Raw genomic sequence first — 13,035 nt, forward strand, 5'->3', positions numbered from 1 at the left:
ACACTTAGGAGTTAGGTGTCTTGCTCAGGGAGCAGTTAGGAGTTAGGTGTCTTGCTCAGGGACACTCCGACAGCCAAGGTTGTGAGCCGAGACGTCCTTCTAGTTCCCAGACAGGGGCGACGGCTTCCTTCCTGTGGGAGATAAAAGTGTGTGTGTGTCTAATGGACAGGCTGCGCGTCGCCCCGGCTCACTGTGAAACACTGCCAGAGATAGAGAAGCTGCTATAATAGCCCATTTAGACCGGAGTTAAAAACATTCACTTTGAAAGAATATATATTCAAAGATTTGCGCCACATTTTTTTTACGATTTTTCAAAAATAGCAAACCTACAAGCTCGTAGCGCGTCACTCGGTGGGGGCGCTATGAGCTTGTAGATCTGCTATTTTTCAAAAGCTAAATTATAACATAATGTTTAAAACACCAAAAGGGGTTCCCGCCCCAAAATGGGGTAGTTTCAGCCTGGGCTGGAAAAGGACGGAGGCTGCAAGTGTGAAAAGCAACAAAGTGTTTGGGGAGTGAACACATGGGACAATATGGGACAATATGGGCTGAACTTGTGTGACACAAACAAACAAGAAAAGAGAACACTGTATACAGTTCCAATGAGCAACTTTTTTCTAGTTGGGAGAAGCAAGGAAGACCATTTCAAATCGATTTTGCTTAAATATCCTCACTGTTTGGGGCAGAAACCTTGTATCTCCATCCAATATATTCCATCCGTTTGTCTTCTCATAAATTAATGCCTTAGTTTATACTTTGTCGTTGACCGTGTTGTGCGAAAGTAGCAAAACTAAGCCATTCTATATCGATATCTTCACCTCTTAATGGCATGCTGACAATGGAGACACCAGGTTGAACGTGGATAAGTCTTGTCTGTGGGTTTTTATAAATATTAAGTATTAGCAAGAGCGTGTGACTAAATAATAACTACACTGGATCCACATTAGAAACACATGTTTCCATGTCCTGAAACAGTGTTGAACATACAAGGTTTCGATATGGAATGGTGTGTCATTTACTGCCAGTGTGGGTGTGGGACGTCACTCTGGCGTCCACGGCTTCCAGCTGGAAAATGAACGATGTGCGTTTGAGGACATGCATATAGGAATAATAGCTCAGACAAGAAGACGTGTTGAGAACGGGGACAGAATATGTGAGGACTCGGAGTGTGTGTCAGAACCTGTGGGGCAAACGGGAGAGAGGGAAATGAACGTGACTATCCGTAGAGAGGGGAAGAGAAGGAGACAGAGAGGAGGGGGGGGGGGCGTGAGAGCCAGACTGAGAGGGAAAGAGAGAGAGCATTCCAGGCGGACCAGCAGCACCTCAGTATTCCTGACTGTGGCCAAAGCCAGGAATTTCCTACAGTCGCACCACAGCCCCAAAGTGACGACTGTTCTGCTTTTGTTTCCGTTTGCTTCCGCACACAGGGCTGCAGACAGCAGCGACCCGGCCCAGACACACAGGGCTGCAGACAGCAGCGACCCGGCCCGGCCCAGACATAAACAGTCCAGCCGGACTCCTTGCCATGGACAGGAGCACACCGCCCGGGACCCCTCCTCCCCCTGCTGCCATGGACAGGAGCACACCCCCCGGGACCCCTCCTCCCCCTGCTACCATGGACAGGAGGACCCCTCCTCCCCCTGGAGCCATGGACAGGAGGACCCCTCCTCCCCCTGGAGCCATGGACAGGAGGACCCCTCCTCCCCCTGGAGCCATGGACAGGAGGACCCCTCCTCCCCCTGGTGCCATGGACAGGAGTGGTAGCTTCTTCAAGGTAACAACAACCCACTATAGCTCTGTGCTTCTTAAGCCATTTAGGACTGACGTCGAAATTTAAAAAAATGTCATTTCTTTCTGAAAAACCTCATGTTTCTATATCGGTGGTTCTCAATATTTCATGTCAAGGACCCCCAACAATATATGAAATTGGCCGCTGACCCCCATCTGAAAATGTGTTGTTTCAGGGACCACCTCCCAGAAGCAAAGATTTGAGTTAAAAAAAACGTTTGCTCTGAAGGATTATATATTCAAAGCTTTGCTCCACATGTTCATGATATTTCTAAAATAGCAGACCTACAAGCTCGTAGCAGCTTGTAGATCTGCTATTTTTCAATAGCTAAAGCACAACATGATGCTAACACCAAAAATGGTTCCCGCCCCAAAATGGGTTAAAACTTTATCGTGCCAATTAAGGACCCCCAAATGGGCTCTATGCACACACGCCATTGGTGTTACCGATGATACTAACGAAGGCTCTGTTCCATTTCATGGTCAAACAGAGTCAGGGTGCTGCTATTTGTACATGTTGGCTCACTGGAAACACTCTGCTACACCAGTGGGTCTCAGTCAAAGTGTCCTCGAGTGGGTTCCAAATGGCCAAATTAACTCTGAGAGAGTGTACAAATCAATGGAACCAAATGGCATTTGTACACTCTCGAGTCTGGGAGTTACGGTGGTCCTTGAAATGAAAATATTTGAGAACCACTGAACACTAAATGGAACAGAGCCTTAATTAGTATCACCTGTGATCGATGACACCTGTGGCTATCTTTGAATAGATACAGTGGTAAAATGTATTGTGATGCTACATTAACTACTTTAGCTGGGGACCCCCTGGAACCTGCCCAAGGACTCCTGGGGTTCCCCCAGAGACCCCACTTTGACATCCACTGGACTAACTAATACACCAGGTGTTCTTGAGGCCGGGGTAGCCTCGGTCCAGGGCTTAGTCACTCATCTGCGAAGAGAAAGGCCTGGTCAAAAAATATACGGCAGAGAGTGCATAGCCGGAAATGTCAGGCCGGGACATCCGTCAGATTTATGTCCCCCGGATACGATATTTTCACTTTGACGGAGAATGTAAACAGATTTGTAAAGCGCCAACGTCACTTCCTTCAGCGTTACTTCCGCCAGAATCCAGCAATGCACTCTACAGCGTATGTTGTGCCCAGTGTGAGACCGGGGGGTTCCAGGGGGTCCCCAATAAAATGAGTTGACATGGTATCAAAAGTGGTCTGACCACTTGTACCCTACATACAACAAGCTCGCTAGATCTGCTATTTTCCAAAACTCTTTTTTTGGAACATTTCAACAACAGAAAATCTTGTCTGGGGTCCCCTGGCAGGCTGGCACAAAATATATTTTCAGATGGAGGTCTGTGGCCAAATTCACATTCATTTGTGGGTCTTTGACATGAAAATGGATGCATGGCTGCACGAACAACTGTTTGGCTGTTTCGTCATCATTTCTGTTTGCATTCCTTTCCATGTTTGCCGTCTGCTGTCCGTGTCTTAAACGTCTGCATCTGTTTATCATTTGTGAGCAGTTCTTATTGCTCAATCTCTGTTTTGAATCCAGATGTATTTATTTATGTATTTATTCCTCCATGGCTTGTAGTCGTACTTGATCTTCTTGATGTTATTAGAACACCACGCTTTGGTTTCTAATATGCTCACAGTCACAGAGTAATAATAACACATTGATGGATGACTATTCAGAGCTGCATCCATCCAGATGTTCCTAGTCTCACTGTCATAACCCATTTTGGTGTTAGCATTATGCTATGCTTTAGCTATTGCAAAATAGCATATCTACAAGCTCATAACGAGCTTGTAGGTCTGCTATTTTTGAAAAATCGAAGAACGACTGACATAGAAACATAGCTTTTTCAGAAAACTGTCAGGATGTAGAAGACATTTCTAGAATCTGATCTCAGGTCAGAATGTGATGATGTTGTAGTCTCAGTCTCACTGTTCTACTGGGGGAGAAACGGGAATGAAGAATGCCAGCTGCAATTGTTGGACACCAGACAAACACGCACACACGCACGCACGCACTGGAGTCCTAAAACGTTTTCACCCCATTTGCTCTTTCTCGCTTCGTTCCCCTTCTAATTCCCCCCCCCGTCTCTCTTTCTAACATTCGCTCTGTACAGTACGTCACTCGGGTGCATGTAGTTCCCCATGCGCACGCTATCTCTCACTCACACTGACGGAAACACAGAACACGCACGCACACACACACACACACACACACACACACACACACACACACACACACAGAGCCGTTGTGATAGCAGATATGAAGGAGCGTGCAGTATGTCAACATCTCCGGCTCATTAAAGCAGTCCGTCGTCTTGCTGCAGGAAGAGGAGGCGTTTATAGATAGGATAATGAGACAGGTCTCGTTTATAGATAGGATAATGAGACAGGTCTCGTTTATAGATAGGATAATGAGACAGGTCTCGTTTATAGATAGGATAATGAGACAGGTCTCGTTTATATAGATAGGATAATGAGACAGGTCTCGTTTATATAGATAGGATAATGAGCCAGGTCTCGTTTATAGATAGGATAATGAGACAGGTCTCGTTTATAGATAGGATAATGAGACAGGTCTCGTTTATATAGACAGGATAATGAGACAGGTCTCGTTTATAGATAGGATAATGAGACAGGTCTCGTTTATAGATAGGATAATGAGACAGGTCTCGTTTATAGATAGGATAATGAGACAGGTCTCGTTTATATAGATAGGATAATGAGACAGGTCTCGTTTATAGATAGGATAATGAGACGGGTCTCGTTTATAGATAGGATAATGAGACAGGTCTCGTTTATAGATAGGATAATGAGCCAGGTCTCGTTTATAGATAGGATAATGAGACAGGCCTCGTTTATAGATAGGATAATGAGCCAGGTCTCGTTTATATAGATAGGATAATGAGACAGGTCTCGTTTATAGATAGGATAATGAGACAGGCCTCGTTTATAGATAGGATAATGAGCCAGGTCTCGTTTATATAGATAGGATAATGAGACAGGTCTCGTTTATATAGATAGGATAATGAGACAGGTCTCGTTTATAGATAGGATAATGAGACAGGTCTCGTTTATAGATAGGATAATGAGACAGGTCTCGTTTATAGATAGGACTAGAATTTCGCCGGCCTTCGGCCGGCGAATCCTAGTTACATTGCAGCGCAATATGGGAAGAAGGAAATTGCCGGAGTTGACAGACTCCACTTCATGTTTCAGCTGTGTTTTTAAACTCAGTAGTGTGCCCTGCACATGTAGTAACGGATGGGTTATAAATTATTATAATAACAGAAAGTGTTTTTTATTTCTCATAAATACGCAAACATGGTAAAACAACTACAGTCACAGAGAGCAGTGCCAAGGTAGCTGCTGCCTGCTAACGATGCAAACAACAGCCTTGCCTGTCGTGTGTGTGTGTGTGTGTGTGTGTGTGTGTGTGTGTGTGTGTGTGTGTGTGGGGGGGGGGGGGGGATAGCACTAATTTTCGACATTTTACTGTGTCATAAATATTTACATATGTAGCCTATATTGTGATTACATTTGACCGTACATTTGACTCTTGTGTTATATTCTTGTGAAATATTCAGTAAAGTATTGTGGTGAAATATTCACCCCAAGTTGATAAGATATGCAGAGAATATAATACCAAGAAGCCCCAGTTTGAAATGCATTAGGCCACAGACCCCCATTTGATACCATTTGCTCTCTGGGAAAATCAGTCCATTTGGTTCCATTTGTATGCTCTTGGAGTATGATGACTGTGCTAACAGTATTATCATAAAATATGTCTCAGTTTGAAGATTCAAAAAAACATATTTCATATGTGTGAGCTTGTAAGGTAGAACGTTCAACCTAGAGACAGTGTTGCCAAGTCTGATCATTATAAGCTACTTTGGACTTGTTTATCTATTGGTAGTCCTTGACATGGAAATGTTTGAAACAACATTAGACAACAAAGTTTGACAGTCAACACTATAATTGATTATTTTAAGACTAATTTCCGGACCATTTCTGATTTACCTACTTTGAACTGGCCTATTAACATTTTTATAGACCTGGTTGCTTGTTTCACTCTCACATTCACGATATGTGGCAACCCTGGTCCCTGGTTTGTTTTGGTTTGCGCGTGGATGTTTTTTTGTGTTGCTTTAGCATCTTTAGCACAGTAGCTATCAGAGGCTGCAGCAGCTGCTGCTGTCATGAAAACGCAAGTTTCTGTCCCAGAAGCTCACGTTAGGTCTGCGCACACTGTATGTTGCTATGGCAACCTGTCATCAAATGCTGCTAACGTTGTGGTCAGCACTGTTAGCATGTGTGCTATCAGGCAAAAGCTGAGATAGATATAAAACTACTGGCCAAAATGTGATACAAAACACAAAACCTAAAATCGGAATGTTATTGTGGCCTACAGACCATCATGATTTGCTTGCTGGACCTATAATTAATTTATTTGCATTAAATTGCCAGTCGCCCATATAAATAAAAAGCAAGATGGCTGCCGATTGGAGCTGAGAGACGGAGAAAATAGTGACGTGTGAGCCGGGGGCGGGCCTCTGACAACAGCATGAACACAGGGCAGTGTTGCCAGGTTTGCGAATTGTAAGCGAGTTGTAGTGTGTGTAAATAGCGTGGTTGTGGCCTTGTTTCTGCCCCTGTTGGGGCAACAGAACATGTCGACCAGTTTCTGTCAACCGCTTTTGGCACGTGATCACCGCTTTTGGCACGTGATCAACTTAAGCATTGTTATATTAGATAATGAGACAGGTCTCGTTTATAGATAGGATAATGAGACAGGTCTCGCACGTGGATCCCGACCGATTCTCCGGTACCACCGATTACCCATGTATTGAACCGTAGTTGGTCCATGTATTGACCCGTAGTTGGTCCATGTATTTACCCGTAGTTGGTCCATGTATTGAACCGTTGTTGGTCCATGTATTGACCTGTAGTTGGTCCATGTATTGACCCGTAGTTGGTCCATGTATTGACCCGTAGTTGGTCCATGTATTGACCCGTAGTTGGTCCATGTATTGACCCGTAGTTGGTCCAAAACAGCAGAATGTTCAAATCAATTTGAATAACTTAGATTTCATGGACGTTTGTATTTGAGAACATCTAAGAGCTCACAGCGTGTCACATCGTGACGCGTTTGTGTGTTTTGTAGATCTGCTATTGAAAGTGTTTAAAAAATCAGGGCACATTTGTCGCATAATTGCTGTCGTCAAAGTGAAATATTGGCTAATAATAAATAATATCATCCAGGCTGATGTGTCGGTCAGGCTCTACTCTGTCTCTAATAACACATAATATCATCCAGGCTGATGTGTCGGTCAGGCTCTACTCTGTCTCTAATAATACATAATATCATCCAGGCTGATGTATCGGTCAGGCTCTACTCTGTCTCTAATAATACATAATATCATCCAGGCTGATGTATCGGTCAGGCTCTACTCTGTCTCTAATAATACATAATATCATCCAGGCTGATGTGTCGGTCAGGCTCTACTCTGTCTCTAATAATACATAATATCATCCAGGCTGATGTGTCGGTCAGGCTCTACTCTGTCTCTAATAATACATAATATCATCCAGGCTGATGTATCGGTCAGGCTCTACTCTGTCTCTAATAATACATAATATCATCCAGGCTGATGTATCGGTCAGGCTCTACTCTGTCTCTAATAATACATAATATCATCCAGGCTGATGTATCGGTCAGGCTCTACTCTGTCTCTAATAATACATAATATCATCCAGGCTGATGTATCGGTCAGGCTCTACTCTGTCTCTCTGTCAGCCTGAATCGTTTCAGGGTCAGACGACACAAGCGGATAATTCTGCCCAGTCATGATGTCATAGCTGAGTGCGTACGGCTCAACTGCTTCTGCAGAACTACTTACTCAGACTTCTGCTGGATTGTTTTGTTTAGCCCCCTTTTGGAGTTCATAGCATTATGTTGTACTTTAGCTGTTGAAAAATAGCAGATCTACAAGCTCATATGAACTTGTATAGGTCTGCTATTTTTTTGGAAGAGACGACGTATAGATGCCTGAGAAACACCGTACAGTACATTATGACAGAGTAGAAAGTAGAAAAATGGAACTCTTCCAGTTAAATGAAACACTTTGTAAGATACACGTCACATTGCATATCTGTACACCTTCGGGGGTTTGGCAGGCTGCCCATGGCAATTATCTCAATCCCTTGATGCGTCTGTGCGTGAGCGGCGCAAGTAGGTTAATAATTACTACCATAGACCTATATTTTTCTTTAAGTTGGCAGTGGCAGTTTACCTTTAGCTATAGCAAAAAATCCAAAATTCATGTTTAGGCCGCGCTTTGTTGACGAATGAAAGTTCTGTGCGCATGCAGCGCTCATGGGAGCCGAGTGTCTTGACACATGTGTGCACTGTGAAAGTGATGTTTTTGTTTTGGTTTAATTGTGCCTTACCTGTCCATGTGTTTTGTGTACACGATACACACAGCAGTCTGTAGATCCTAATGCCCTGCTTTGAGCTGTCTCTTTAAACTCTCTGCTTCTCAACAGCATCTCCGCTTCACTGGACCGAAGGGGATTTCATTCAACTTTATAAGGAATCATAGACTATCAGGATGTACTGTAGACTCCGACTCGGCATTGCACCTAAACACACTTTATCCCTATGTGTGCTCTGTTTGACCGGAGTCCCTCAGGGGTCTGTACTTGGGCCCCCTCCTTTTTCTCTCTATACCAAATCTTTGCAGATGATTGCCAAACTGTAAGTGTATACGCTGGGTCACATTGTGAGCATTGTGATCTTGTAGATAGGCTATTTTTTTGTCGAATGTTTGCCCCCAAAATTGGACTCGCTATAGGGTCCATTATGCATGGCCATTATGCTTTGTCAAAGACAAAAAGTAGCGCATTAGCAGATCTACAAACTTTTATAGTATATCTGCTGTTTGTTCTACTACTGCAGCTCTAGTGTTTTCTGCTAGGTTCCACCATTGGTCTCTCTGTGCACACATACTACTGTAGTAACTTACTATCCATATCTAACAGGAGGGTCACACTTGGACTCATTAGACTCATATGTCTATAGACTTTAACCAGCTGTGGCACGCTATGAGCTTGTAGATCTGCTATTTTTCAATAGCTAAAGCATAACGTAATGCATAGCTTTTTCAGAAAACTGTCAGGATGTATAAAGACATTTTTAGAATCTGATCTCAGGTCAAAAGTGGTTAAATATCTGTCTTGTGACTAAATAATAACATACACTATATGGAACACAGGTTCTTTTCTTTTTCCAGTTCCTGAAAAGTAATGGTTTTCCATTGCTATAAAAGTCATCGGTGTTAAACGAGGCCCGTGCTTGTATTTATTGCCATTTGCAGGTTAGCGCTCCGCAGTGCATTCATAATAACGGCTGTGTTCACTCACTGACCTTCATTTTCTGGCTGAGGAATTCCCCTTCATCTGTGATTGCTGTTTCTTCAGGTCCTTTACACACCGACGGTGTTTATTTCATGCGATTAATTCACATTCATTTATTTTAACTTGCTGCTGTTTGTGTCATGAGGACGTCCTGTATATAGAGGCGACGAAGCAACGTTTTCTTTTTCGAAACAATATGGACTTTCCGACGTAAATGAATCGGCAACCTGTGTGAATGAGGCATCGCCAAATTAGCTACGCATTTTCAGAACAGTTTTTCAGCACACTGCTGGTGTGTGAGGGACTGTATTCCACGCCTCCTCTAGCCCCTTGTAGCAAAGGCAGTAGCCTCGTTTTGTTACCAAACATTCCCATGCCAAATAACCATATAGCCTCTGGCTGCCAAAATGGTTTCAGAAATAAATCAAAAAGGTAGATGGTCTAGTTCTACTATACTAGAGCTATATGCGGCCCTCACACCTACGCTGTATAGAGCCGATCTGACCGATATTCTGTCTGAGTCATTGTGTCGGGGGCTTTGTCAAGAGTACCCGCTGTACCTGTCTGTCTGTCTGTAAGTAAGTACATTTTATTTATAAAGCACCTTTCGAAGCAAAGCTACAAGGTGCTGAACAATTGACACAGTAAAAACAAATAGAAGCACAGAAAAAAACAGAACAAATGCAGTTGTGACTATAAATGAGCAGAACAAAGACAAAACGGGGCAGAACAAAGACATATAAGGCTATAAAATGGCTCAGGTCAAAAAGGTACACGGGAGAAATATTTACGGAATAAATGAGTCTTTGGGAGTCTCTTAAAACAGTTAACTGATTCAGCATTTTTCAATGCCAGAGGCAAGGCGTTCCATAGGGTAGGTAGGGTCCCTTTGGTGCCCACATGGTGATCTCCGTATGTGTCGGTCCTTGTCCGTTTTATGACCGTACAGTATTACAGTATAATGGAGATCCCTATTTTGCATGCCCATGAATGGGCATATCGGTTGGATCGGCTGCATGTTCTGGACGACCGTATAATCCCAACGACTCTACCCCACTCTCTCGACTCCTCGGTGATACCCATGGCACGTTTGAAGACGGTCTTGTAAACATGCACGTGACCATGTATGGGCATAGCGGTCGCATCTGAGGCTGTATCGGGTTGGGGTCGTTACGTTTCGTCTGACTCGGATAGATATATTGAGGAAAATAGCAGATCTACAAGCTCACAACGGCTGGTGTTTTGCGAGGCCTTGTGAGCTTGTAGATCGGCTATTTTCACAAGGTTTGCCTCTTTCTTATATGATTTGACAATTTGGCCAATTAATGTTTGACCAGTTTTTTTACTTTTGATGCAGTAATACTTTCCTTTTTTTATATTAAAAAAGTCTTTAATCCATTTAGACCTGATGTCGATTCTACAAATTGTCTTCTAAATCCCGACAGTTTTCTGAAAAACCTAGGTTTCTATGTCGGCGGTTCTCAAACCTGTTTAAAACCTTATGTTTAAGGACGCCAAAAATTGGCCGCCAACCTCCATCTGAAAATATATTGTTCCAGGGAGGGACCCCCAGAAGCAAATATTTGAGTTAAAAACGTTTGCTGTGAACGAATATGTTTTCAAAGATTTGCACACATTTTCACTATTTTTCTAAAATAGCAGATCTACAAGTTTGTAGATCTGCTATTTTTCAACAGCTAAAGTTTTAAATAATGGTTAAGGGCGACACAAATGCGTTCCAGCCAACTTCCAGGACTAATTGCACTGGATGTAGGCTCACAGGCTATCTTAACCCATTCTGACCGGGCACCCATTTTGGTGTTAGCATCATGTTATGCTTTAGCTATTGAAAAATAGCAGATCTACAAGCTCATAGCGCGCCACCGAGTGGCGCGCTACGAGCTTGTAGGTCTGCTATTTTAGAAAAATCGAAGAGCGACTGACATTTTTAGAATCTGATCTCGGGTCAGAATGGGTTAATCAGACCAGTGTGTGTCCAGTGGAAACCCTCGTATGAATCTGATCTCAGGTCAGAATGGGTTAAAAAATAAAATCTATCAAAGTGTGTCAACGTCGAGGGCATTTTTAGACTGTGTTAGGTTTCTGAGTTGACCACCTCTAGCCTCATTTAGTGACTGCGTAGACCTCACAGCTGCCTTAACACTGCAGATATAACAGGCTGACTCATGATTGCTGTGTACGGTATAATACAACATTACGCTGACAGAGTGAGCTTTTGGGGGGAGACAGAACTGGCTCCAGTCGTCCTTTTTTTTTCTTGGGGGGAATTACAGGGCCCTGCGGTCACAGTGGTCTGGCCCGGAGCCTTCCATATGTGCTGGAAACGCTTGAAAACGATGCCTCCTAGTGGGTTATATCGGAACCAGACATGATGATGGTGGCAGAGCGTTGCCTGTTTCTCTGTCGTGTTAAAGCAGTGGTTCTGAAGAAGGTCCGGAGTAGGGACGCTCTGATCAGGTTGTTTTTCTCATGATCGGCCCGATACCGAAGAGGCAAATTTGAATATTTCCAAAATTATTACAATTATGTCTAAACTGTTCCTGTGGTGTGTAGGGAGGAAAGGGAGAATGTTTAGGCCTGTCACAAAAATGCAAAATGATATTATACTATAATATCTGATTGACATTTATACCACTTAAATGGTGTAAAAGATCAGTTTCTGGAATGATCGGAATGATCAGAGATCGGCTGTATCGGCCGATATTTACTCTGACCGGTGGCCGATTATCGGAGCATCTCTAGTCCGGAGGGACCGTAACGTATTAAAAGAAAATACTCATGTACAGATACACGGCTGTGCGGGTGTATTGCATTGATGTCCACTGGCCTACGCACCTGTGATGTCCACTGGCCTACGCACCTGTGATGTCCACTGGCCTACGCACCTGTGATGTCCACTGGCCTACGCACCTGTGATGTCCACTGGCCTACGCACCTGTGATGTCCACTGGCCTACGCACCTGTGATGTCCACTGGCCTACGCACCTGTGATGTCCACTGGCCTACGCACCTGTGCATGTGCCTGATTTCTAGGTGTGCGAAAGCTTTTTCCTACAAAGCAGTGGTTCTCAAAGCGGGGAATGGTGTATATATGATGATTTCAGGTGTGCCAGTACAGTACAGTACAGTACAGTGACAGTACAGTACAGTAGAGGAACCCCCACACGGTAACTGTCATTTCTCAACCGTTTCGGACGCGGGGCGGCACGCCGGAATCGGGCCGTCAACCTGGGTGCGTTCCTGTGGGGTCTGGAACTAACTTGCTAACTTTATTTATTATATTTTATCTTGGAATCCATATCACTGGTAGACAGGTTACTGAACTGTTCATTCTAGAAATGGTGCCATCAAATTTAAAACAAAAATCCCAATGACAGGCACAATATAGGGACTCTGGTTTGTAAATGTTTGAGAAACACTGTGTTCAAAATCATGTTTCAACGTCAGTTCAGATATCTGAGAAGATGTTTACCCCATTATGGGCGGGAACCCCTGTTGGTGTTTTAAGCATTATGTTACACTTCAGCTATTGAAAAATAGCAGATCTACAAGCTCATAGCGTGCCACCGAGTGGCGCGCTATATGAGCCTGTAGGTCTGCTATCTTTTTAAATTCGTCAAAATGTGCCTGAAATCTTTGAATATATATTCTTTCAGAGCGAGTTTTTAACTAAAATCTTTGCTTCTGAGGGGTCTCTGGAACAACATGTTTTTAGATGGGGGTCGACGGCCAAATACATCTAGTTTTGGGGGTCTTTGACATGAAAATGTTATGAAATGTT

General features: G+C 43.5%; 1 protein-coding gene across 1 annotated transcript in view; it reads left to right on the forward strand.

The window, feature by feature from the left end:
- LOC308313337 (ras and Rab interactor 2-like) overlaps positions 1-13,035 on the forward strand; it is a 66,957-nt gene that overhangs the window by 16,218 nt on the left and 37,704 nt on the right. The window contains 1 exon segment of the mRNA XM_080760426.1: positions 1,428-1,774. Coding sequence (XP_080616552.1) covers positions 1,526-1,774 — 249 coding nt within the window. The 5' untranslated portion in view covers positions 1,428-1,525.

This window comes from Protomyctophum bolini (assembly GCF_963924005.1).
Source record: "Protomyctophum bolini genome assembly, chromosome: 3".
NCBI classification, from domain to species: domain Eukaryota; kingdom Metazoa; phylum Chordata; class Actinopteri; order Myctophiformes; family Myctophidae; genus Protomyctophum; species Protomyctophum bolini.